General features: G+C 44.6%; 1 protein-coding gene across 11 annotated transcripts in view; it reads left to right on the top strand.

Annotated features, from left to right (window-relative positions):
• Nucleotides 1-26,840, top strand: part of plekha7a (pleckstrin homology domain containing, family A member 7a) — a 72,258-nt gene that overhangs the window by 40,492 nt on the left and 4,926 nt on the right. For 4 of the 11 annotated variants that reach the window (XM_076986017.1, XM_076986018.1, XM_076986021.1 and 1 more), the window contains 22 exons: nt 2,705-2,788; nt 7,785-7,893; nt 10,703-10,807; nt 11,865-11,937; nt 12,876-12,976; nt 16,359-16,534; nt 18,014-18,457; nt 18,659-19,181; nt 19,478-19,561; nt 19,813-19,920; nt 20,901-20,954; nt 21,118-21,201; nt 21,849-21,917; nt 22,750-22,830; nt 23,057-23,206; nt 23,589-23,690; nt 23,841-23,949; nt 24,082-24,245; nt 24,376-24,561; nt 24,740-24,836; nt 25,383-25,462; nt 25,583-25,795. In XM_076986017.1, coding sequence (XP_076842132.1) covers nt 2,705-2,788; nt 7,785-7,893; nt 10,703-10,807; nt 11,865-11,937; nt 12,876-12,976; nt 16,359-16,534; nt 18,014-18,457; nt 18,659-19,181; nt 19,478-19,561; nt 19,813-19,920; nt 20,901-20,954; nt 21,118-21,201; nt 21,849-21,917; nt 22,750-22,830; nt 23,057-23,206; nt 23,589-23,690; nt 23,841-23,949; nt 24,082-24,245; nt 24,376-24,561; nt 24,740-24,836; nt 25,383-25,462; nt 25,583-25,795 — 3,196 coding nt within the window. The other 7 variants (XM_076986019.1, XM_076986022.1, XM_076986020.1 and 4 more) reach the window with 7 other exon arrangements.

The following is a 26,840-nucleotide window of genomic DNA, read 5'->3' as shown; positions in this document are numbered from 1 at the left end:
TATAAGTGCAAGTTTGGTTTATATAGCCTACTGTATGTTGTCCACTGCTTATAGTGCAGTGAGTGATTATGGAACCGTGAAATGTTGAGAGGACACACTACCTGAACTTTTTCCATAAAAAGCTTGTGTATGTCCCAAATATATTGCATATATTTGCAATCAGTCCGCTGAAGTTTTGAAGGACTCCGCCGCATTCAACAGTGTACTGTCTCTTCCACCAGCTCATGGAAACACTTACTGGCTACAGAAAAGTCTAGACCAGTATCCCTCAACCCAGTCCTCAGGGCCCACCTGACAGTGCTGCAGCTGTGCTCTGTCTAAGTTCCCAACACGTTCGGTTAGATCAGGGGTGCCAATACATTGATCGCGATCTACTGGTCGATCGTGAAGGAAGTGTGGGTAGATCGCATGACATTAAAAAGTAGGAGATGAATGACAGGCTGCACTGACCGTAGCCAACTTCTGACCACCTACACATGCGCGTTAAACCACGCTAACTTGTTCAGTTACCTTGCTGCATAGCTACCCTCCAATTTATTTAAACTAAATACAACAAAAGGGTATAAAATGAGTGTCGTAGCTGGTCCGAGTAAGAAACCTAAAACCAAAGAAGGGAAATGTGGAGCGTCATTTTCAGACTGTTCAAGCATCATTTCGGGTGAGTCACTTAATTGTTAAGCACAAGAAGTCCTTCCAAGATGGAGAGATGATAAAAGAGGCATTTTTTGAAGACGCTGATTCCTTGTTCCGAGACTTTAAAAACAAATAGGAAATATTATCTTCAAAGTTCTCCAGCTATCGAGGAATACAGTTACAATTACAAGTATCGCGACAATTAGCGATTCTTTAAAATAATTTATAAATAAAATTAAATAAAATACTTTATTTATCCTAAAAGGAGAAAAGGAAAGAAAGAATACACAATATTTCATAGTAATAATAAATAATGATAATATAGAAGAAATACATTTGTTTTGCATTTTTATTGTAGGTAGATTATTTTGACTTGGTCATCTTATAAGTAGCTCGCAAGCTGAAAAGGTGTGGGCACCCCTGGGTTAGAACAAAGGTGTGGAACCGTCTGCAGAGCCTCAGGGACTGGGCTGAGAAACGCTAGCCTAGACTATTCCAGTAGTGTGCTAGCTAGCATACTCTGATCATTCACATTACTGTTGCACCTTATTACGGCTTAAATATAAACATCTTCAAAAAAAGCTTTTCAAGGGGTAATGACTGATACCCATAAATGTTCTGCCTATTGCATATAAATACCATAATCAAAAACAACAACTTGGCTAGTGGTAGCTATTGCAGCAACTAACTAGCTTGTTAGCTAGCTTTGGCCTCCTCATAATAGCAGGGTTGCCAACTCTCACGCAGCGTTTTTTTCTCACGCTGAAAAAAATCTAGTTTATTTATCTATGATCTACATTTATGATTCAATGAGTTACTAGTTCGCTCTGGCGCCAACCGCTGGTGATCGATCACTTTAGGCGCAGCATAGAGGAAACATATAAACATATAATAATTAATGTGTCCATTTGACGACACGCACCCCCCTTCCCCCTTCAGTTATTTTGATCACCCAAAGTGAATATGAATCATCAAAGCCTCTAATGAAAAGCTCAAACCATTCATGTTAATGACCGTTAATGACACTAACCGCAGCTTAGTGTACAAGTGATCACGGTAATACAGGGGCGGGGGTGGAGGTGGGCGGGGTTTATGGTGCATTTGTTCCCTTCGTCTCTCAGATGCCTGTGATGCAACAATGGTCCTCACTAGGTCTGTTTGTTTACATGCTGTCTCCATAGTAATGGTATAATTATATAAGTTCATTTGCTGTTGAATTTGACAGGCACGGGTAGAATGCCACTTAGAGATTTACAGAAGGAGCATACTGTGTCTGTTGTCATCCATCATTCTGTCTTGCTCATTTACCTCAGACAGTCACCAGGTGGCTCCTCCAGGGCACCGCACTTGCTAAAACCACAGACCTGTTGACCATGCTGTCGAAATGCATTTGCATTAATTTCCTCACTCTAATTTGTATGGGTGGGCAGCACAGTCTGTTAGAAGTAATGAAATATGTGGCTCTAGCATGTCAAATCCCGTGAGCTTTTATTCAGTTTTCCACTGTAAAGCAGGTATCCTGAAGTAATTGTTATAGCACTAACAGGATATTTTCACTGACGGTTCCAGTGGCAGTTCAGTTTCTCACACTGACTACATTTCCTTCAGCCATTTAACTGAACTGCCTTTTCGGCTGTCAAAAATACAGAAATGTTCTCTTAAAGGTACAGCATATCTCAGTGCTGAGTGAAATGATGTACAAATAAGAGACACACACACACACACACAGATACATACGCACATGCAAAATGTGTAATAGAGCTGGGAAATGCTTCTACATTTAGAGATGGTTATTTGGTTATTGTTTCTGGTGTATGTTAAATGTTAAAAGAAGAGAATGTCAGGACAGGATTAATAATCCCAGTGTGTGATTCATACAGTGACATTTTAGGTAAACTAATCTAAAAAGACCCACCTTTGAAGGTGACATCCTCAGAAAAAGGCATGGTCACTAGCCTCTTCTTGTAATTTACTGTGTGTGTGGGGGGGGGGGTGGGGGGTTTGCAGACAGACGAGACGAGACAAACTACCGCCATGCTAATATTGCACCTTTGTGCTTTCTTGCCCTCAGCCATAACCAGAGGAAAACGACGTTCACACACCCAGTGACGGAGCAGATTTCTCCGGAGAGCGCTGGCTTCAGACTTCAGGAGCAGTGAGTGCCTCTCCCAGCCTGCACACCTGTGGCGTTTGTCCTTTTATTTCTTTGGTTCACGTTTGCGTGCTGTGAGGGTCCAGTCGTGTCTTCCTCTCTCGTCTTCTGAATCTGCCACTGATCTGTGGTGGTCTCGGAGGTGAGAGGCTGAGCTATAGTGTGGATTGTGCTACCTCACGCAGGTCCCATGAAATGGGCATTTTTATAATGCCTGTAGTGGCATGGGAATTTTTGTACGGACTGTCCTGACATTTCACATGTACACGTGCGAAATCATTAGAATAGGTAAGAATAGCAGAAGTAAACAACTATAGACAAGATGATTTTTATTCACAGAAGCACATTAAAATCATCATTCACCTGCTCAACTTAATTATTAACTTAATTGCTATGAAGTTGCAGAGCCTGTTTCTGCTTTCAGCTGTTGATGGAGTTAGAGCTGCAAGGCTATATGTATTCCAAGTGTCCTGTTTCACCAGTGGCAGTCACTGCGTTGCACCGGGTGACTCCAAGTCTACATCCGAGTTATCGGCCTGTGTCTGGAGACTCTGGGAGCAGCCCAGAGTGAACCAGTGTCATGCAGCTGGAAGAAGCAGTCCGTCCTGCCCTCGTTCTCGCCTTCCCCCGAGCCTTCCCCCCGCTTTCCAGTTTAGGCACACGCTCGCAAGAAATGACCTCAAACTCCATCTACGTTTCATCTGTCGTGACGTTTACAGGCGGTGGATATAAAGAGAATAACGTCACCTTTAGTCCAGCGTAATGTCGCTGGCTTTCGAGCATGTGCTCTGCTCTAAATACTGGGATCCAGAGGGACTTTGTTTGACTTAATGCTGCGGTCGGGTATGGAAACAACAACACTTCTCGTGTCTACCTCTGTCCTGTGTGAAGATCAAAAAGACAGTTCTAGTTCTCCGGGGTCTCTGGTTTCTTCCCGCAGTCAAAAATATGGAGGCTAGGTTAATTGGCTATCCAAAAATTGTCGTGTGTGTGTGTGTGTGAGAATGATTGTGCATATCTGCATGTCTAATAAAGTTGTGTGTGTTTGAGTGATGGTATGACCGTCTGGCCTGTGGTGGATGGTGCAATGTCCTGGGTATTGTCCTCTCTCTCTTCCTTGCACCCAGTTTGATCCCTGGGGACTGAGGTTTTCGGCTGAGAGGACGATGTGCACAGTTGGCTGCTACTTCTCACCAGAGTGTGACAGGATATAAAATTGTGTGTGTGTGTGTGTGTGTGTGTGTGTGTGTGTGTGTGTGTGTGTGTGTTTAATTGTAAAGCGACCTTGGGTTTCCTGAGAGTTGCTATATAAACTGAACTTCATTCATTCATACATAGTTGACACGAATGCACTGCTCAGACAAGCACAAGTTTACAGTCATGGGTATCACAGTCCTGTGAAAACAGGATAAACAAACAAAATTCCCATCTGCTTCTCTCATTTCACACCTTCCCAGATAAATATATCACTTTCTTGCCCTAGTACTGGAATCACTGGGCTGACCCAGACATGCTCTTTCTAAAAGTGGCTAAAATTAAAGCTAATATTACTGTGGCAATGTTGCTTGCTTTCTCTCTCTCTCGCTTTCTCTCTCTCTCTCTCTCTCTCTCTCTCTCTCTCTCCCTCTCTCTCTCTTTGTGTGTGTGTGTGTCCGTGCGCTCTTGTGTATGTGCACGTGCGCGCGCGTGTGTGTGCGCATGCGCTCGTGTGTGTGTGTGTCTGGCTGAGAGCTCGACAGTACTGATAGATGTGCCTCATTAAGAGCTCCGTGGGTGTATGCGGGTATACGAGGGCCACAGCTAATGCGCGAGCCGAGCTCCCGGTGTAGCAGCCATGAAAAGGGCTCGACGTGTCACTCAGCTCACGGCTGTGAAAACGCCAGAACTGGGGGGCTCTTTGTGCCGAGGCGGTCAGGTGAAATAGCTCAAAACCTGACAGTCTCCCTCTGCTGCACCACTGTTTTGTACTGTTCTGTCTGCAGAATGCCTAATTTGTTACCACTTACCGCTATGCTAGACACAGCTAATGGCGTGACGGGCAAGAGACTTGCCATTTCAGCACACAGCAGGCAGGGCAACAATGGTGGCTACACAGAGATCAGCTCAGCAGACAAAATCACAGGGAGATGGATATATTGGTCACACCTCGGTCCTCTGTTGTTTTGTACTGAGAAGTCATTTAACTGCAGTGCACCCTCCTGCCTACAACAGGCCGTTGTTCATTTTCACTAGATGAAGCTGTTGGATTAAGTGATGTAGGTTTCTACCCCAAAATTTGCATCAGACAACAAACCGAACATTTGTTAGTCACAAAATGTGTTTCACCCCACTGCAGTGTGGCATATTATTCACACATTTTTTATTTTATTTTTTTTTAGAAAAATAGGACACAATGTTCCTGTTTGTGGTTCAGCAGAGCCCTTTGCTTTTGTGGACCATACGTTCACAGTCCACTTATGGTGTGCAGAAAATGTACATATGAACGATACCAAACAGCGCCATGGTCATGGAAATCAGCACATTTGGGATAAGGGAATGCATCTAGTACAAATCCATCATCTTCTTCCTAGAGAAAAGTAAAACCAGAGCTGTGATAAGGTGGGATTTGCAGTCTTCCATAACACGTGGTGCACAAATACAGTATTTGGGTGTTTTTCTTTACACCGGGGTATTGTCCTGAACCCAACGTTCACCAGAGCTCATTATAGCTGAGAATTGCCATGACTTGTGTTGAGAAGCTCTGTGGTGCTTCTTAGCAAGACCGAGCGTGTAGAGTAGCCCAGTGGTGTCCACTGGAGACCAGTGACAGGAGAACAACCCTCTGGTTTTCAGGCTGTAATTTTGTTACAGCCTTTTTACCAGTTTGCGTGTATTAAAAAAGCCGAATTGAGTGCATCTAGCTGTAGTTATCGGCTGTCAAACTGACTTTAAAAGACAAGATCTTTTGTTTGCCCAAAAATCAGTATTGACTCTACCACTTACAGCAGTGGGGGCGAGGTTTGATGTGCCCAAGGTCAGCATCTAATAGCAGCTAACCATTTTTAAAGAAGTTGACCTTCACTGTCAAGGAGCAAAATTGGCTTTTTCTTAATCAAAAGCTACTGTTCTGGACAGTTACTTTCTTCTGTGAGCTGGAGCTAAAGCTGACATTTCCTTTCACAACAAAGAACAAATAAGAACAACACATATCATTTTAATGACATTTTCATTTTTCCATGTGAAGTACACCCTTTCTGTGTATGGGAAGTTGGTGATAGACTCAAGCTTTCAATGTGTTCAATATCGAAAAAAAATAAATAAGCACAATTATCTTTAATTGCCATACACTTTAGACATTTTTATAAGACTGAATTAAATGTGAAGAACAGCCCGAATTAAGTTTGATGTAACTAATATCTGTAAAGACTAGAACTATGAACACATAGCTATGAATGTTAAAATAAACATACTTCTGTGTGCTTTACTACGTCTGTGTTGACCACTACTTTGTGACGGACCCTGTGACAGACCAGTTGGTTTTTTAAAGGGAACCTCTAAAGAGTTTTTCTAGAGACAAATGACGGATCATAAAAACAGAAGGACTTAACGTATGCCGAAACAAAAAGCCAAAAAGAAGCCTGAATGGCCAGAAGCTAGAAGTCATACCAGACAAATCTTAAAACAACTGTTTGGTACCTTCAGCATGTAACAGCCTGCTTTTGTTGTTTTTTTTTCTTCATTTGTTTGTTTGGGGTTTTTGTTAGACGTCCTTTGACAATTTACATTTGAGAGGAATAAAATCCACACTGGATTAATAAAGCACAGACCAGATTGCTTTGGCTAATGTGGATGGAGATGCCAGTGGTACAGACATCTGCTAGATGACATATAGAGCTGTCAATCATACTATACAGTATGTACCAAATGATTAGGTGCTTCTTGCTCCTATAGTAGTATATATTCATCTGTAGAAAGCAACTAGGAACACCGGCTACAAGTGTGTTATTTGATGTTAGCTATTGCTTGATCTTAACAATCTAAGAGAAAGTCTGAAGAACAGATATTGTTTAGCAGGGTTAATCTCCTGCCTGAGAGATTATAATCCATATGACCCAAGCAAGATGGCATAGGAAGATAAATGATCCCACATCACCACATAGCCATCGCTTTACAGTGGGGATGTGACACACGTTTCCATATATAGGAGTCTCAAGAATTGAAAGAATTCAGATATACTGAATAATGGGAGAAGCACGTTCAGCACTGAATTGCATTTTTTGTTTGTTGTCTCTGATGGCTGTTCTGTGGTTCAGCAGTGCTGAAACTCCAGGGCCATGTGGCACTGTGAGGAGGCATCTCGTGCCTCCTCTCTTCTGTGGCTGAATCGAGCTAAGCCAAGCGCTAACCTTCCCTAGCTGCGTCCTCAGGGTTAGGGCGGGAGTGACGACCTGTAGCACAGTTTTTACTTCTTGTTCCTGTCATAGTTGTGAATGTTGAAAGGCATATGCTACCTCCACTACACCATAAATACACCACTTTATCCACTCCACCATACACACTATATGTATGTATATGTACAATATGCTATTGTACAGTATGCTTGCTCTTTTCACCACACCATATATATATATATATATATATATATATATATATATATATATATATATATATATATATATAATATGCTATTCCCACTATACCATACACACTGATCATTGTACAATGTGACTCAACATATATCCACTGAGATCATTTGACACCCACACAGTACTTTTCTTTCCCACGTCTCTTTCTCAAAGTTGGTATGAATGTCATAATAACATCCATAATTCATTCCAGCACCTCCTGATATGAAACAGGTGTGCTCGGGTTTGGTCACATGACCTCAGCGGCCTTGCCCGTTCCCACCTCGCAACACAGCACCAGCCACAGCTCACAGACCCGTCAGACGTACACGGGCCTTTGAAGTGCGCGAGGACTCTAACCCCTCCACCCTTTTCATGCTCACCCCTCACCCCAGGTCAAGTGGACGCATGCCTAAACCGCAGACGACCCTGCGCCCTTCCAGCACCGTCAGCGAAGCCTCCACTGCAGTCTCCTCCACCGTGGATGTCACACCCGCCTCTAAGGTCAGGATGCGTAACTCTGCCCCATGTCAGTTCTGTCAGAGCCAGGCCTTTCTTTCACTCATTTAACTGTAATTGCGTGATATGAACGGAACTGACGTAAATGTCCCAACTGATCGCAAATACTTTTATAGGTACAATTCTGTGCTTCTTCCTGAGGAAGAGTAGCAAGAAAAAAATGAAATTGCTTGCTGATCAGCAGAAGACTTCCAGTTCCCCAAGTGCTCCTCTGACCACCTAAAATCATTCTGTAACATGGACGATGGGAGACATTGCCTGTTATTGCAGAGTGTTCATGGTTAATGATCTGGAGAGGGGCCATATAAGCATACATTACCCTCTCTTCAGTCGTCTGTAGGTGGGAGTGTGATAAACGAGTGAGCCATTATGGGTGTCTGAGCAGGTCCATGTATGTTGAAAACTCAGCACACCATTCTCACACAGTTAATTACAAGTGGTTGATTAGCTTTGTGAAGAAGTCAGGAGGAACTTTAGATGTGCTGTGGTATTTCTTATCCAAGGTCCTCAGTTCCTCATATTGAAGACTGACGGTAATATTAGCTTCCATTTGAATAAATGCAGTACACTGGGGATGTGTGTAGGCATTTATGCATCACACAGTGTGTGGTGATCTTCATGTCTGAGGTTTCAAAGGTAAACATTTAGATTGCTGTGCCAGATTGCATTCTCTGAGTAACATCAACAGGAAACATCTACTTGTCCATCTATCTGTCTATATGTCTTTGATTGGATAAGAACCCACACTAAATAGAATACTACTGGTCTTTTGAAATACATTTGGCAAGCACTTCCTAACTGTTTGTTCTGAAACAGAAGCTAATAAGGAAGTCTAGCCTTGTCTTACATTTAGAAACACTAGACTAGCTATGCTTGATTCTCCAGCCCTTATAATTAAGAACTTCCCGTCTGTTGTGTTTATATCCACCTTGCCAAATAGCATCTTGGTGGCACTACATGTACTGTGCATCAATATATGAGAGAACATATAATCAGTGGGTTTAGTTGGCATGAAACTGAAGCGAGGTCATGGATATCACTGCGCAAAACCACTGCTAAGCATGAAAGAAAATCTTTTGAGCCAGAAGGAGATGCTAAAGCCATTGAATGTTCCTTTTTAAAAGTCTTAAATTTCTGGTCATTTATTCTGACAGTATTCTGGACATTTATGTTTGAGTGCTTGCTGGTGATGATTTTTAAGTGTGCCTAATTTTTGGCCATCCTTTGCTTGAAAGCACTTTTTCTGCTTTGACGGAGATCAGAGCCTCTTTTTCCGTGTCATCTGAAGGGTGAGTACTGCAAATGCACAACTGCTGGTGGCATGACGTGCAGATTTTGTTGAAGCGTCACGTTGGTAACTAACTAGGCGTTCCTTCTGTCACCCAGAAATGACAGAAGCAAAGATAATTTGATGTGTGACATCTCTACTGATTAGAAGAGTGGGGAAGGGGCCTCCTGGGTGCACAGCTCAGCAGATTGAAACGAGAGAGTTAGCAGAAGCTTCTGGAAGAGCATCCTCCATGCATGCTTAGTGGCAGCTCCGCTAATTCATTTGTTTACTCCCCTGGCGTCGAGCAGCAGAATGTTCATGGAGTGCGTCAGCATCTCTGGAGCAGTGCTGCTTGACACGAGCTGCCAGTGGAATCTTAATTTTAAAACGTCTGACATTTGTAACGCTCTCTTAGAATCAGGATGTATGACACCCATTATCCACACTTAGTGTCCCATTCATAATAAACCTTATTATCACAGTTCTCATTTATTTATGTCAAATGTAGCTCAGAAATATTTAGCAAGTCAGTGAAGGTCAGATTTTGGGTGCATAATCCATTGCGTTATTTTTCTCCTTCGTTTAACTATGATAATGATGCCAAGTCCAGAGTTTGGATAAGACTGCTCATACACTCAGAAATGTAGTCTGTTTTGGGTAACCTAGTAAAACGTATCTTGTGTAGAGTCTCAGTCCTTACTTAGCATATTGCAATATTGGTTGAAATACTGTTGGTGAAATGAGACTGATTTTCTTTTATAGAAGTCATGAAAAGGATCCGCAAACCTCTTTCTATTAATGTAATGAGTTTATAATTACAATGTCTGCACTGCTTGCATTAATGCACCTCTTTATGTCCTAAAATCAATTTATTCTATGGTTGCTGAAAACGTGCGAATATTTCTCTCACAGGGTGATCATGCGTAATTGATGTGAAGTGAGGTCCTCTTGATTATTATTATAATTTTTAACATAGTCATTATCATCTCTCTGGCACATGTTACTCAAAGAGAAACAAGGCTGGGTCACAGCCTTTAAGACTTAAGAGAACTCATACTTTTATCAATAGATTATCTTATATGTAAAAAAAAAAAAAAAAGGAAAGTTAATGAGAACTCAAACTGCGGAGGGTTCTCAGCCAGAGAAAACCAATCCATCCAACTCATGACTGCAAGTCTCACAGCCGTCTGCTCTCTGATCCTTCCACGCAGAGCTGTGGTGGGCTTAGGCGGGTAGGCGTCTCCCACTAGGATGTTGACGAGCATGAATGAAGCGCTGCCCGTGCCCAGAGCTCAGGGCAGAGATGGCACGTGGGCATGTGATGGTGTTAACGTCCTGCCATACGAGAGCAGTGGGCAGCTCAGTGGCCTGACTGTGCCCGCAGTGGAGATGTGTAATCGACTACACTATCCTGGCAGATTGCCAGCACTGATGATTGATAACTGTTCACCATCTGCTTGTGTGTGTTTTTGTGTGTGTGTGTGTGTGTGTGTGTGTGTATTTGTGTGTGTGTGTGTGTGACAGGGTTCCAAATATAGTGGGAGGGTGCATAGCTTTGGAAAGCGGGACAATGCCATAAAGAGGAATCCAAACGTAGAGGTTGTGGTGCGTGGATGGCTCTACAAGCAGGTGAGGATCTCCCCGTGTTATCATTGTTCATCGCACATTCACCACCTGCAACAAGAGTAAAGAACGAATACAGAGCTTTTAATAAATATTTACAGATTTGCATGTGTGGGTGAAAAGTGGAAACTTATGAAATTTAATGGATTGATAGTTTTTATGGAAATTTTGTGACGAGCAGTTGCAAATGTAGAGGAGCAGTAATTGAAATTGCAGTGAGCTAGTCATTTTAGATCTAGAAGGTTATTCATTTAAAATCTATGGGGTTAGTCATTGCAAATATAGGGGGTTAATCAGTTAGGTTATCCTGTTGCCCACAGCAGCTGCCATGGCTCACATAGCTACCTTCAAAGAGCGTCATCTTTCCACTACACATAACAACTGGTCATACCGATCCATGTAAGGAGAAGTGGACACAGACGGTATAAAATCACTAGAGATACAATGGATGAATCAGTAGGTCTGATATCATGAGGGATTAAGTGATTGTCTAAAAAAACGTCATTGCGTTGTTTTGGTATTTTGGTGTACTGCTGTATCTTGTTGACTGTACGTACCCTGAAAGACTCCTCTCCAGGATGGATCTACTGTGTTCAGGTTGTCCTGTTATCACACAAGCAAACATGGCGGGGACTCATCTTTGTATTTCGCTCAGGTTTTCAGAATAGTCATCTCTTCATTTTAATTCCGCAGATTATATCCATATTCTGTATGAATGTAATCGTTTGACATTAACGCATCATATACATGTCAAATATATGCATACATGTGGTATTTCTGCTCCAGAAACGCAGGCGTCGGGTCCAGAATTCATGCTAATCCACACACATACACACACACACACACACTGTAAACGCACACATCTCCAGTTGGGGTGCTTTAATGACACTGACAGTAAAAGTAGCGTCTGTGCTGCCGGGCTGAGATTAGCAACGCCTCAGAGACGCTCGCGCAGCATCGTTCTCCTCTCGCGCTTCACCCAGCATGTGAACACAGCGCCTGTGTTGTGTCTGTGTGCGTGTGTCTGTGTCTGTGTGTCTCGTCTGTGTGATTTGGCTCCCAGGACAGCTCAGGCATGAGGCTCTGGAGGCGGAAATGGTTCGTGCTGGCTGACTACTGCCTTTTTTACTACAAAGGTGAGTCATTTTAAACCCGGCCTCGTTCAGTAGGATACCTTTATTCTCAATTTTGCCGGCCAATTATCTCCATTGTTAGCGCAAAGCTCTACCTGGTAAAGCCTTTATAGCTCTCCAGTGTTTCTGATCTGCTGCTGTATGTGATATGCTGTATCGCTTGCTGCTTACATGGTCTTATCTGCTTTGGGAGGCTTTTGTCGGCCAGGATGATATATTTATACAGCATTTCCTGTATGACTTCCCAGTTTGTCTTTCAGGTGTGCGTTACAGTTCAGATTAGAACAGTAGTCGCATTTAAGCCTCACCTGATAAAAAAATAATTGTTTCCTCAATTATCTCTAAATGTGTGTATGCATGCATTTGTGCGTACATGAGTGTGAGCATGTGAGTGTACATATGTTCATCACTACAGTGCATAATCTATCTTCATTTGCCAGACAGTCTTCTCTGCCAGGACCACACTGCTCCTTCTCGCGTAGATAAAAGTGCCCAGTCCATGTGAGGGAAGATCTCCTCTAAATGACCGTGAAGGCCTTGAAGCCTTGAAGCCTTTTTTTAACCCCACACATCCTCATCCAGCCATCTTTATCACTTATCACTCCACCTCCAGCACCACCCCTACTGGCTACAGACTCTCTCTCTCTCTCTCTCACACACACACACACACACACACACACACACACACACACACACACACACACACACACACACACACACACACACAGGGAATGGTGATAGCTACACCGTCTGCAGCTAAGCAAGAAGTGGTTAGGGGCTGCAGAGGATAAAGACACAGACAGACACAGAGAGGGAGAGATTGAGGGAGGGAGGGAGCGATGGGGAGGGACAAGGGGAGAGGGAGGTGTTGTGGAGGGGGCCTGCTGGATTTTCACAGCAGAGTGGCAGCAGCTGAACTCCCAGCCTCCTGTTCCCCACAGACAGCCGAGAGGAGAACGTTCTGGGGAGCATACCTCTGCCCAGCTACACCATCTCTCCCGTGGGGCCTGAGGACCACGTCAGCCGCAAATATGCCTTCAAGGTAAGGTGTTAGCCTGCACCTCAGTGGTGGCCAATGGTGGGAGAGGCCCAACACGATTTACCCCCCCGGTGTAATGGTGTTAATGGGCATGCCTTTACGTTCAGTATTGCTTCCTGCCATTCTTTGCTACTGAGTCCTAAGAGGGGTGTCCTGCTCTGGTAACGCCTTCGGGACTCTAACAGGGTAAATCAGGCTGTCAGTATGAGCCTTTGCACTCTCACTGCTTGACGCTTTCACTGCACACATGGCCGCTCTTCTCATCCCACGTCATCTCCTCCTCGTCTCCTATCGGCTTTGCCCTTTGTGCTTCGGTGCGGCTTGGTCGGAACGACCGTGTTTGCCTGTGCGTTGTATTTTGGGAGCATTCCTGCATCATCGAGCTGAGCGTGTATTTTGTTGTTTTTTGTCATTTTTATGGACACCTTGGGCGGCTCTGTCAGCAGACCGTAGGTGATAGCGTTACCACAGCCATGTTGTGTGGTTCCTGTATACACCATATGCATGTTATCCCCACAGTTTAGTTTGGGGTATTTTTCCTAGCAAGACCCTATAGGAAGTGAGGGCAATGGACGGCCTGTTCTGTTCTCCTCTCTGTCCGTGTTTGCTTCTCTCACTCCTCAGTCGTCGCGAAGACACGGGGAGACTGTTAGCAAGCACATTCTCATTTCACTTTTGAGTCCGTCCTTAATGTGTCTTGTCTCAAAGTCAGTAACAGGTCAGCTCCTTCAGGTCTGTTTATTTTGTGCCTCAGTTTTGTCTCACGTGTTTTTGCCTTGCTGTCTGCTTATGCTAACCCACAACATCGCCAGCGATTCTGTCAGACGCTGAAGTAAACAGCAAAAGCCTCTGTTTCCACAAACACTTTCACTGGGCAGTGAGGTGTTTGCCATAGGCTTAGTGTGTAGGGGGAATGTGTGTTGGCAAATCCCATTGGATATTTAGTGGTGGACTGGATTGGATGGTCAGATGTGGGACTTTAATCTCTCCTAATCCCTTATCAAAGAGATGGCTGACTGGACCATTCTGCACAGTCTCACAAACCTGTTCGAAATAATGTGGGGTGGGCAGATGGAGTTAGTTTCTTGTCAAAAGGAACCATGGAGAAATTAATCAGACTGCATTTTATTATTTGGAAATTCATGATCAGATTTGTAAATCTATATCTGTAACCTCAGATTTGAGAGTACAGTCCATAATTTTGCAGTTTTCTTATCTAATTTTAATAAAATGTCTATTTATAGATTACATTCACAGATTAACGTTTCCTTAAAAGTTACTGCCAAACAGGATTTTAACAGGAGTCTCACTACTGTAATGGTTTGGGAAGGGTGAGCTGGGAAGCTCAGGAATTGCTCTAGAGAGCTGAGGGCACTGGGCTGAAACTAAAAATAACCTGAGCGTTATCTAATAGCACACAGTACATTTACAAGGCAACTTCTGTGAGTCTGTAAAATCTGTGAAGCCTGAACTAAATGTGTTACATGAAAAAAACATTGATAAACTGATCAAACTGATTATGGGCTTGCAAATCATAAAATGATGGTGTATACACGAGGTTCCTTTTGTCAAGGTTAATGCCAATAGAGAATGCCATCAGTTGGTATCAGCACCAAATTGTTCTAGACGTTGTCCTTCTCCAGGCTTTTCCTGCCCTCTGTGTAAGGATAGGGGCACTTTGTGTTGTGTTAGCATTCGTCTTTGTTTCGTTCCGCTTGCTCGTGTGCTGTGGCTCCTGCTGGTGGTGTTTGTCACCCTCTCATCACTGTGGTGCTAGCACTCCGGCCCCAGGGTGCGTACTCACAGCCAGTGGGTGGAGCTTAAGCAGGGGAGGCGGTGACCAGATCGGAATTGGTGACCAATTGCTGAATTGTGTCTTCCTTTTGTCCTGATTGGTGGGCTGCCCGCCTGTGACGAGAGAGTGACAACCCGGAGATGGGCGGAGACCTGGGCGCCGCGGCAGTGACTCTAGGTACCGCTGAGCTGTGGCTACTGTGGTTCCTCTCTGGTGTGACTGATTTTCAGAGTGCCTCAAACACACCTCAACAGTCTTGCCATAACTTGATTTTGACCACTTCATTTGTGTTGGTGTATCACAGAGCTTTTCCTTCTCCATTTGTCTTTGAAGCAGATTTCTTTTATAGTACAACACTATACAGCAAATCCCAAACTTGCTTGTTTTGTTTGTGGAGGGATTTAAAAATGAAAGTATTAGAGTATACAACTAATCACTAAAGACTAATCTGATGGCAACGAAAGTAATGGCAACTAAAAAATTAGCTAAGCTAATGACAACTTGAAGAAACTAAAAGGGGAAAAAGAGAAAGTTAGTTAGACCTTTTGAGCTGTCTCTTTCTGTCTTTCTGTCTTTCCCCTGCTCAGGTACACGTGTACACGTACTTTATTAGAAATGCTTGCCATGTACCTGCACACACTGGCCACTTTGTTAGGTAGCCTTGATGTACAGGTGCTTTTATACACTTTCAGCTTCTGACCTTAGTAAAACATTGATCAGACCACTGATCAGATATTATCAGACCATTCTCAGCACAGACACGAGTCTCACATGCTGTGGTGTTCTTGTGGCTGCTGAGCTAATATTAGTTTGTGAGAGTTTATTTATTTGTTTATTTTGACACGTCAGTGTCATCACCCAGCCAATAGATGATTCTGCATCCATAAAATGGCCATTAATAAAAGGCTAATCGATGGCTAAGAAATTGTTCTTGACTGTAAATGGGGTATCATCTCCAACCTGTTTAAGGAAATATAGCTGTTAGATGTCAGTATTAACAATGAAATTAGAGATGTATTATCTATTTTTTTTTGTATCTGGCAAGGGGCACACAGCTAGCATTGCAGACTAGCAACAGCAGATGTGTTTTACATATTGAGAATAATCAACATGAAAATCAGCTTTTAAATATTCATATTAAATGGAGGATGCATTTTGGTTATTGGCCCTCTGTAGGGCCAATGTAAATGAGCTCTACTCGACTTTGCATACATTGGCCTGGTTGTACTTTTCTGCTGTCTTACTTTTTTAGTGGTGTCACGACTGCAATATTTTGAGCGGTATGGTGTATTCTTCTTCTATTTTTTTCACATTGTCATTTGGTATCTGTGCTCACCATGTCTTAGTTCAGCCTGACTAATCATCATCTAGGTTATTCATGACGTCTCCTTCCTCATGCGGCATCAGACATTTGTGCTATTTGATCTGCTAGCTCTATCATCTTTGTCAGCCTATTGGCCAGCACTGATTTCTAGGCCCGCCCTTGTCCATTCCACTGGTGCCCAATTGGCTGACACTTGTCATTCCATTGCCCCAAGACAGTAATTATGCTGGTCTATGCTGATTGGTGGTTGTGCTCTCTGTTTACAGGCCAGTCACACAGGGATGCGCTCCTACATTTACAAACAGAGCTCTGTGATTGGCTCGCAGGCGGAGCATAGTGGCATGAGGACATACTACTTCAGTGCAGACACACAGGAGGACATGAACAGCTGGGTGAGGGCCATGAACCAGGCCGCACTCATGCAAAACTTCACAATGAAAAGGTTAGTACACGCGCACACACAATTAAATAATTTATTTGGATTAACATGTGATACAATGTTCTTAACGTAATCAAATACTTGTTCTGAGTCGTTATGCAATTCAAACTTCTGCCCACAGTAAGTCATACCTTAAGGATACAAATATGTCTACTATAGGCAGCCCCATATGCCAGCTGCCTATAGTAGCTGATTTTGAACAGCATTTTTCACTTTATGCAAATCCAACTGCACACACACACACACACACACACACACACACACACACACACACACACACACACACACACGGGTTCACTTACCTACAGAGGCCTTATTTTCATTAATCATGAGCACAACATGGTTTTAACACCAAGGTCATAGGTCGAACAGTTCCCGTTCTGTCATACATTCTAAACATGTAAGTTGCTTGGGATTAAAACATCAGCTAAATGCTGAACACCTGCAGGATAATAAAGCAGGCATTTGTGTGTGCGTGCGTGCGTGTGTGTGTGCGTGCGTGTTCCTCTCCTGTCTTTATCTGCCTTCTCCTCTCTGCTATGAGCACCCTTGAACAGAAGGGTGCTGGTTCTGTCCAACAGTAGTACTCACAGTGAAAAGCTTCTGCCAGTAACACTATCAACTGGAAAGATAAATGCAATTTTAACTTAAGTAATCTTTAAAATTTCCCATGTATATACCCCATGTATATACCCCATGTATATACCTCATCACTGCGTGCTACGGATGCTGCAGCCTTCAGGCATACATATACGGTATATTCATGCGTCAAAATGCAAATATTTTGGGTGTCTCTCTCCTGCAGTTTTAGTCTGATGCCTGAGTGTGTGTGTGTCCATCTCAGGCGGTTGGTTTTAGTTAGAGCAGTTCCCTGGTCTCGGAGTCTGAGAATGGTCTCCTGTCTTCTGTCACATACTCAAATATGGATATGGTTTTTCCTCTGATGTGACTTGACCCGAGAGTCTCCTTTAATCTGGACACTTCTGAACTGTTATAGTTACCAGGGCCTGAATTTGAGTAAAATTTCAGTCCATTGCATACAGGAGTGATGTCTCCTTTTTTCGGAGTGATTTTTGCAGTAAATGTGACCTTGTCAATAAATGTAATGAATTGTCCTTGTTTTTTTTTTTTTTTGTTTTTTTTGTAAATTACTGAAATGTACATTTTCACACAGTTACTTCCATATCCCTGTGTCACAAGGGCAGTAGAAACAGGTTGACATTTTGCAAAAAACTAAATGAATGGGTGAACTTGCCTTAGAAGATTATATGGGTAATAAATCCTTTCAATTTCAAGACCTCAGACAAAGTATAATCCTTATACCCATTTTAATCTGGTGTGCTTGAGTGGCTTGATGTCCACGTTGTGTTGTTCCAAAGACAGCAGCCTGGATAAAAGTTCCCCAAGTGGGATGTTGTTAAAGGTATCATCTCGCAGATTTGCAGAGCTGCGAACTAAACATCTTGTACCGTTCCTACACAGAGTGTCGGACGAGACGGATCGCGCCCGTTGCCTGGACGCGCGCGAGAAGAACGAACATCTCGCTGCTCCTGAGATCAACCACGTCGGCAGCCGCGTACGTCCTCTAGCAGACGGTCCTCAGACTGACGACGGGCGTCCGCCCAAGCAGCGGGAGGACGAGAGCAGGTCTCCCCCACAGGAAATGGAGCACACCAGAGGGAAGTTGGAGTTGGAGGTGTCTGCGTCGGGAGCTCCACCACCCGCCCAGGCCCTCACTCGAATACCTTCCAGGGCTGCGGCGACTCTCCCTGCTTCTTATCGCAACGGGGCGGTTCTGGAGCAGAACGGGGTGGGCAGCTACCAGAGGGGCCCTACCCCCCAAACTGACTCGCCTACGAAAGCTCAACGGAAGAGTGCACTGGAACAGGTGGAGAACTGGGTCAAAGTGCAGAGAGACCACCGAGGGTGAGTGCAAACGCACAAATGCGCACGTGCATACCCAAACCTCAAATAAAGACCGCACCACTCCTCATGCACGCCTGTTTTTTAAAATCCACAATTTAGCTGACTGTAAAAATTGGCATGAAAATCTCAGGTCAGTCTTCAGATTTTTCTTTGTCTAAGTGACACTGACATAGAAGTAATTAGTACCTGCTCCATTGCTAGTGCACTCCTCGATGATGGAACCCTCTCACGCCAAACGTCTCCAGCACATCCCAAGGCTGAAGCAGCACTCCAAGCCCAGCCCAAAGCTTTCCCAAGCCTGCCAAATGCCAACCGCCAGCTCTCCAGTGACTACAAATACGCCCAGGACCGTCTGAGCCACTTGCGGGTGGCCCAGGGCCCGTCTCCCCAGCCGAGCTCCCGGGACGCCACGGTCTGGCAGCTGTATGAGTGGCAGCAGAGGCAGCAGTACCGCCACGCCAGCCCCACCGCCCCCATCTATGTCCCGGCCCCAGACTATTCCACCGCTGTGTCTTCGGTCAAGACCAACCCAGACGTGGTCCGATCGGTCTCCGTGCCCCCTGCCCCCACCGACCTCCCCCCGCCCGGCCCTTCAGGGCCCAAGCTGCTGTCCCCACGCAGACCCCACACGCCAGCTGAGCGTGTGACTGTCAGGCCCCTGGAGGACAGGCCCACGGTGGAAGTGCCACTGGCCATATCTCCTCGCCAAATACGCTGCCAAAAGGTACGCCGACCTGCACAGATAGCCAACTTACAGAGCCAAGCAGAGACTCATCAGGGAGTGGAGTTTTAAATGCGGAGGGTGTTAACGTTCTGTGCACAGAAACAGCGAGCAGACCCAGGCAGAAATCAAACTATTTTTTTGATGGATCGATACACATTTTATTAGGGAAAACTTAAAAGCCAACAACTTTGGCACGCAACTACTGTAGCACGATGTTTATGCAGTTAACTTTGCTTTGGGTTTGTTTATCTTCTTGCATTCACTATGTGTATATGTTTGTGTTTGTGGTTTTCTAGTCTGCCACAATAGAAAGACGCTCCGTCCCCCCCTCGGGCTACATCACTCACACGCTCAGCGCCCCCAGCCTCCATGGCAAAACGGTAAGACCCCCAGAAGACACTTTACACTCCTGGAAGTGATGGATCTCTTCCTGTTGACTTCAACAGTTTTACCATTATGAAATGGATGATCCTTGACCAACAGAACAGCAGGTTAATCTGCGCAGGTCGAGACGTGGAGGCGATATCTTACCCCAGCCAATTCTCCACTGACCCCAATCTGTCAGAGCAGTGGGTGGGCAAACAGTAATGGTGACACCTGTTTCTCTGCCCCCCCCGGCCGGCGCCATTAGCCGGAGGAGCTAACCCTCCTGCTCATCCAGCTCCGAAGGCACCAGGCCATGATGGCGGGGGTGCGCAGCCAGACCCAGGCCCATCTACGGCAGCTGTCCCGCGTGCAGGTCAGGCCTCGGATCGGCTGCTGCAGGCCACGACCACCGCCCCGCCCCCACCGCCCAGCACTCCGTGTGGCTGCCGCCGTAGCTGTGTTGCGTAGCGCTGTAGTCTTGGCATGGCATGGCACGCCAACGGCCGCCTCTAGTCCCGCCACCGCGGGTCGCTGTCGTCCGCTCCACGCCCAGCTTGTTGTTGGCTTACCGCGTTAGCCGAAGGCCGGTCTCTCATTCCAGAGCTTCATGGCTGTCCAATGTTATTTGTGTCTGCATCAAAGAGGATTAGGTTTGAAATCACAGTTTATAACGTAAACCGATGCCGTTATGTTAATTGTCAATTAAATTAGTGTGGTAGTGTACGAAGACTAATTAAATCATCCTCGTCATCTGGTCTTAACACAGCTCTGCATATATGTAGCGTGCGATGTGTATATTACTGCAGTGTGCATAATTGATCATTGCCACGGCGATGCATCAGTCGTTGGGTTGATGAGCAGAATGGCTTGCTACTCATGCTGCAACTGTCTGTCTCCCCATGAAGCATCCTGGCCTTGCTTCTGCACCGAAGTCATGCAGAACGTAAAAACGGTCACGCTACATGACTTGGTCCGAGCGAACCCTTCCCTCTCTGCTCATTAGAACATGGGTGCTGGTCTTCAGCACTGCAGAACTTACTCTCTTTCCTTATTATTTACTTACGGGTATTGGCGAAGCCCTTCTGAAGGAGAACTGGAAATGGTGTTAACCCAGTGGCCTTGCAGGGCCATCCAGGATAGAGAGATCAGAGAAGTTAATGTGTTTCTTATGACAACCCTTGATACTGACATTAACAGAGCTTCACAGAGGGCTGTGGAAGACTGAATTTATAGAGTGATACATTAGTTTGGACTGGAGGTATAGGTTGATGTTGATCTACAGTTACATTTTCAGGCTATGACGAGTTAGACGGGTGTTGCATCGTGTGTCCTTTTGTGTGTTTCCTCCTGAAGGCTGATGACAGCTATGCCCAGCTGAAGAAGGACCTGGACTATCTGGACCTGAAGGTGGGGCTTTGTGAAGTCACACGTGTCCTCTGCTCTCGTGAGCACACTCACTCCGACCGCGCACTTTCACCAAACCCGCACAATTACACACTTCCTTGTTCGTTCGCGTCGTTCCGATCCGGGGCTCGGAAGCGGTGTTGATGTTTCTCTTCGTTTAACGCAGATGAAAAGCGTAGAGCCGTTGATCCTTATGGTGCACGGTGTGTTACAGACCTGCAGTGCGGGCGCTTTGGCGCCACTCTGGAACGTAAGCCCCGCCCGCCTCCGGGAGGCGTCACCATCCCCTCATTGCTTAACAATGTGAGGTGTGCCCAGCGCTTTATGTTGGCTCGAGCCTCCCGATACAGCTGCACCGCTGACCCCACCCACCACCCCACCCACAGACATGTGCAACTTGTGATTGTCCGAATGATTGATTGGCACCTGGATGGGGGAATAGGAGGCCGTGTGCATGTATAAAACATAAAGTGTAGCTGCCAGTGTCCCTCCCACTCTGTCTGGCTCTGTTGGCTTCAGTCCTCATTTCGTTTCTTTTTCTGACTGTTTGTTGTTTTTTTTTTTGTTTTTACCCACGTAACAGACCAACAGTAAAACACTTGAAAAGCAGCATGTCATGCAGTGCATTGTTTACTTTGGCTCGGGCTGCCTCATTAGAATGACCATGCGGTATTTGTCTGGAGGGAAGGCTTCTTTAAACACGTGCATTTTGGATAACTTCAAAAATAAATGCAGCTCATACCCATGTTCATTAAAAAAAAAAAAAAAAAACATTTTTCGTGGGCCCTCTTTGTTCATGTTCAGTAATACGAATATCTGTGTTGGACTGTTATGCAACTTTATTGAAACTTCGGGGACCCGAGAGACAGTTCGGTTTTGTTTGGGCTCTCCTACTAGATGACTGGGAGTGAATCTCTGAAGGGCTGGGCAGCCCAACCGGTGAAGGTGGCCGAGAGTGATGCGGACGTGAGTATGGGGTGTAAACGGTGCTCTTTACCTCATAGACTTCCAAAAGAAGAATCTATTTTCACTTACAATCTAGTAAACTTCATTTGTTTATGTGGGATTTGAAAAGTTTTGTGCCGTTTTGCTCAGTTTGTTAGAGAGGTGCTTTTGGTCTGCCGGTAACATTAAAAGAGCATAATTTTTTCTTCATGCAAGTAGTTGTTAAATGGTTTATGAAGCTGGCATATTTTTATCAGCTGGGAATAATCAAACAGAAATAAAGAATGTTAATGCATAGAGATTAAGTGCTTAAATTATTCAGCAGAAATGACTCAGAATATGAGGATACAGAAAAATATCCAATTTATCACCAACATTTCTATTCTTAAAACACTTAAAAAGTTTATTATTATTACTACTACTAATAATAATAATAAATATTAATATTAATAATAAATATTATTATATGAATTTTCTTACATTCAAATTATTTCTTCAGATTGTTCTTCAGCTTTTACACTGCTGCAACAGAAATGAGTCATTCTGTATTTTAAATATTACAGTGCTGAAAAATATTGAAATAGTACACCTTTAATACTAAACGTTTTAAATTGTATACCTTCTTTTCATGAAAGAAGAGCAAACCATTCTAAATCTTTCTAATGAACAATTAAAAATAACATTCTTCTAGAAATGTCTCTATAATGTATTTTTATGTATTCATATGCATTAATATTCTATCATTCTACAATAAGCAAATGCATGGAGGACCAATACATTTGCTTTTTCCTGTAAAGTCTTTGGGTCTCTCAGCAGTCTGTTTGCCAACATCGGTCTCTGTCGCCCTCTGCAGGTAAAACTGAGCCGTCTATGTGAACAGGACAAAATACTGCAGGAGCTTGGGCTAAAACTGAGCACACTGAAGGAGGATAAGGTAGGATGTACTTACAATACCATCTTGGACAGACCTTCAGTCCACAAAGATCTACAGTGGTATTTAGAAGACAGATGCTCGAAGGAAAGGAAAGCAAGGAAAGTTAGCTAGATGTAATAGAGTGAAAGAATAAAATGTAAAAAAATTATTTGTTAAAACGTTTATTCGTTCTTTCTTTCTCTTTCCTTTCGCTACCTTCTGCCTCTCTTCCTTCTCTTGTCCACAGGATAAGCTGGAGTCGGTATTGGACGTGTCTCACCAGCAGATGGAGCGGTACCAGGAGCAGCCGACCCACGCCGAGAAGATCGCCTACCAGCAGAGGCTCCTCAGGGAGGACCTGGTGCACATCCGTGCCGACATCTCCCGAGTGGCCACGGTGAGTCTGGGAACACGGCTCTGGGCTCACGTTGTTGGGTCATTTAGGTGTGACGGATCATATTGGTGTTAGAGGACTACTACTTGCATGACTAGGGCAGTTATGGTCTGGGGGTTAGAGAACTACTCTTGTGACCGGATTGTGTGTGTGTGTGTGTGCGTGTGTGCGTGCGTGTGTGTGTGTGTGTTCTCACTGCACAAATGGGTAAATGTGGAGGACAAATTGGGGTGTGTATAACAATTGGTGATATTGGATTAACTTTTTGATATTGGACTTTTATTTTGTTTTCCGCTGCCTTTTGGGTGATGCACTCTCATCTGTACTGATGGGTTCTGTGCCTGCTGTGCCAGTGGATGTACTTGTGAATGTTTGTGTTGTGCAGGAGATGCAAAGAGCGTGGGAGGAGTACGGCAGGCTGGAGCAGTCTGTGGAGCAGCTGGGGGAGGCGCTGCAAAGCCAGATGAATCTCTGCACAACGCCACAGGTCGGTCTGTCTGTCTGTCTGTCTGTCTGTCTCTCTCTCTCATTCACTAACTCTCACTAAAGCATGCCAGCAATTGCATTGTGACCATTCCTGATACGGGAAACAGGAAATCCTGATTGTGTGTGTGTGTGTGTGTGTGTGTGTGTTCAGGAGAAAACTCAGTTGAAGAGGGAGCTCTGGAGGATTGAAGATGTGATTGCTGGCCTTAGCTCCACCAAAGACGCCTTTAAAATCACAGTCGACTCTGTGCAGAACCCAGGTCAGGGGACTGGTCTACTGTTGCTTTCATTATCTATCGATTCTATTACTAGAATTATTGATTTAGTAAATGTTTGAATATGTGTGTGTGTGTGTGTGTGTGTGTGTGTGTGTGTGTGTGTGTGTGTTATAGAGAGGAAACTTGTGCCTTCAGTTAAAGAGTTGTCAGTGCCTTCAAGGTGTGTGACCTCAGCAACAGCAGACATACGGAGCCCCCAGCATAGTCTCCCTTCTAGACCTGTGCCACTGCCCTCTGAAAACTCCACTACCCAGCTGTCCAAATATGTGCCAAATTGGGTATGTACTGGAGAGACTATCACAATGCAGATATATCAGCAGACCATCTAGTGTAGCTCAGACTTAACATTCCTTCTTCGGCATGTGCATTATTTGTTGAACTTTAGAAATGTGCATTTGCAATTTACAGGAAGAAGACTCCGCCCCTCCAAGACCACCTTTGCCCCTTCTCTACGACGAGGACACTCCCCCCGCCGTCCCGCCCCTCCCTAAAGAGACATCAGTCATCAGGCACATGTCCGTGCGTGGTCTCAAGCGGCAGTCGGACGAAAGGAAGCGTGACAGAGAGAGTGGCTACGTTAATGGAGATTGCAGGGTCAGTAGACCTGAGCCTTCCAAACACAAAACAGTACAATTCATTTAAGTATTATACTACCATGAATCCACATCCAATTAAACTTTATAGCTCAAATGGACACAATAAAGGTTGTAATTTGGGAAATAATATTACTGTTTGTGTGTGTGTGTGTGTGTGTGTGTGCGCACGCATGCAGTTGGAGTTGCGCTCTTACTTAAGTGAACCAGAACTGCCAGGAATCAGGTCCATGTTGGAGTATTTAGAGGAAGACTACCCAACACTCCCAAACACAGGTACATCTCCAGACTGTGTTGTGTCCTAGTTTGTCAATAGTGTCCTCTAATGTTAAACAGTTGAGACGGAATCTTTTGGGTGGTCTAGATCTCCATAGACATTGGTTTTTCATGATTCTCAAAGGCATTTGTCTAAAAAGATAATGAGGGCTCTGGTGGAAGCAATACCATTTGGTTGTTTTGCAAAAATGCACCACAGTGCTGTAATATGAAAAAGGCTCTCGTTTCCCTGGCCAGTATCCAGCCAACATTTACACAGCACACAAAACATGAATGTCAATCACAGCTGTGCAAGCCAAATTGCCCACTCCTGTTGGTGGTGCCTTTTTTCCTTTTTGTGATCTGTGTTCTGCAAATAAACATTGCGTTTCGCATTTGCATTTCACTCCTGCTTCCCATAATGCCACAAATGCACTAACGTGCAACGCCGTTTCTACTGCTGCTGTCCATATAAGGGAGAATCACCTGAGAACGGAAGTTCTCTGCAGGAAGAGTTATGTCATAATAACGTTTACTGTGTGTGAAGAGTCTCTTTCTACGCTGCAGGTGCGTCAGGTCCCACTTTCAGACTGACCCAGACCAGCGTTTCCTCCTACAGCACTTTGAGAGAAGACTCGGCAACAATGGTGAGTGGACACGGTGGACACGGTGCCCACACATGCCTCTAGTTGAACATGCTGCTCATATCTGCTGTGTAGAAGTAACGGATGCGCTCGGACTGTTTTGCCCTCTGCTCCCCACCACAGGATAGACCAAAGAGTGCCTTGGAGCAGCTGTACTCCGGGGAGACGGGACAGGCCCCTCAGCGAGGGAGGATGAGTGTGGAGGAGCAGCTAGAGAGGATGAAGAGGCACCAGAGGGCGCTGGTGCGCGAACGCCAGCGCCACCTGAGTCAGGCCGAGCGTCAGTCGTCGGTCCCGCGGGTCTCCTCCAGGGCCGTCTCCTCTGACCTGGGACCAGTACGTTACCCCCTCCCCCACAGACACAGGAGCCCTTGCTATGCCCCTCCCACGTAGGGCCTGAGAGGAAGGGCGCTAACACGCTAACACACGCCTGCACACGAGCTTAACAAATGGCAGTGGTGCGTCTCTGCTTTTAACATGTTGTGGGCGGGACTGGGCCATGCTACGGGTGCAAGGATTGGCTGGAAAGGCTGCTTGTCTGTTGTGTTGCTGTGGGTGGACACACAGAGATGAGCAATAAGAGGTTTCAGGCCTGCACTCAACCTCTGGACCGCTGACTTGTGAATGTATGCAAATGTTAATAAGACATAATCTGCTATGGTAACTCTCTCTCTCCCACAATAGTTTTAAAATAGATTTTTTTTTATGCACATTTTCACTAATGCTCATTGACAGTTATTTATAAAATCATCTTAATATATTTTGACAGAACATTTGTAAGCATATATTTTGTACAAGTTTAATATAGTCAGAGAAATTCTATCCTTCTGCTTCATGAAGTAGAGTGAATGTTGTTATTTAGTAATTGTTAGTGATCAACTGGGAACAAAGATAGTTTTTGTATGTAAAATCGTTCTCATGCATAATTTCCCCATCGCTGGCCAAATCAGCAAAGTGCCTCCTCTTCCCAACATGCCCGATCATCACTCAGACGTCTTTATGTGCAATTTCAGTACTGCGATCCGTGATTGGAACCATGTACAGACTTCTCCTATTCACAAGCTTTTGCAAGCACCTTGTGTCAGTGAACTCTTTTTTGCACATGCTGAATCCTTTAGTGAATCATGATGATTGTCTGTTGCCTATTTGATCGCAACTAACTCCACCGATACAGCTTGGAATTTTTTTATTGCCACATTGATTTTCTGCTCATGATGTCTTTGTGATCCACAGATTTAACTTACCGGTAATTGTCTTTGGTAAAGGGATCCTGGTGGGTAAAGGGCCTTTTACCGGGCATAAGAAAAATGTTGCTTCCATGGTTTGGTTAAAAGACACTGCAAAGATATACTGTATAAATAAATACAACTCACCTTTAGTT

Source organism: Brachyhypopomus gauderio, chromosome 2 (assembly GCF_052324685.1).
Source record: "Brachyhypopomus gauderio isolate BG-103 chromosome 2, BGAUD_0.2, whole genome shotgun sequence".
Classification (NCBI taxonomy): Eukaryota; Metazoa; Chordata; class Actinopteri; order Gymnotiformes; family Hypopomidae; genus Brachyhypopomus; species Brachyhypopomus gauderio.
This window is presented reverse-complemented; position numbering and strand designations above follow the sequence as displayed.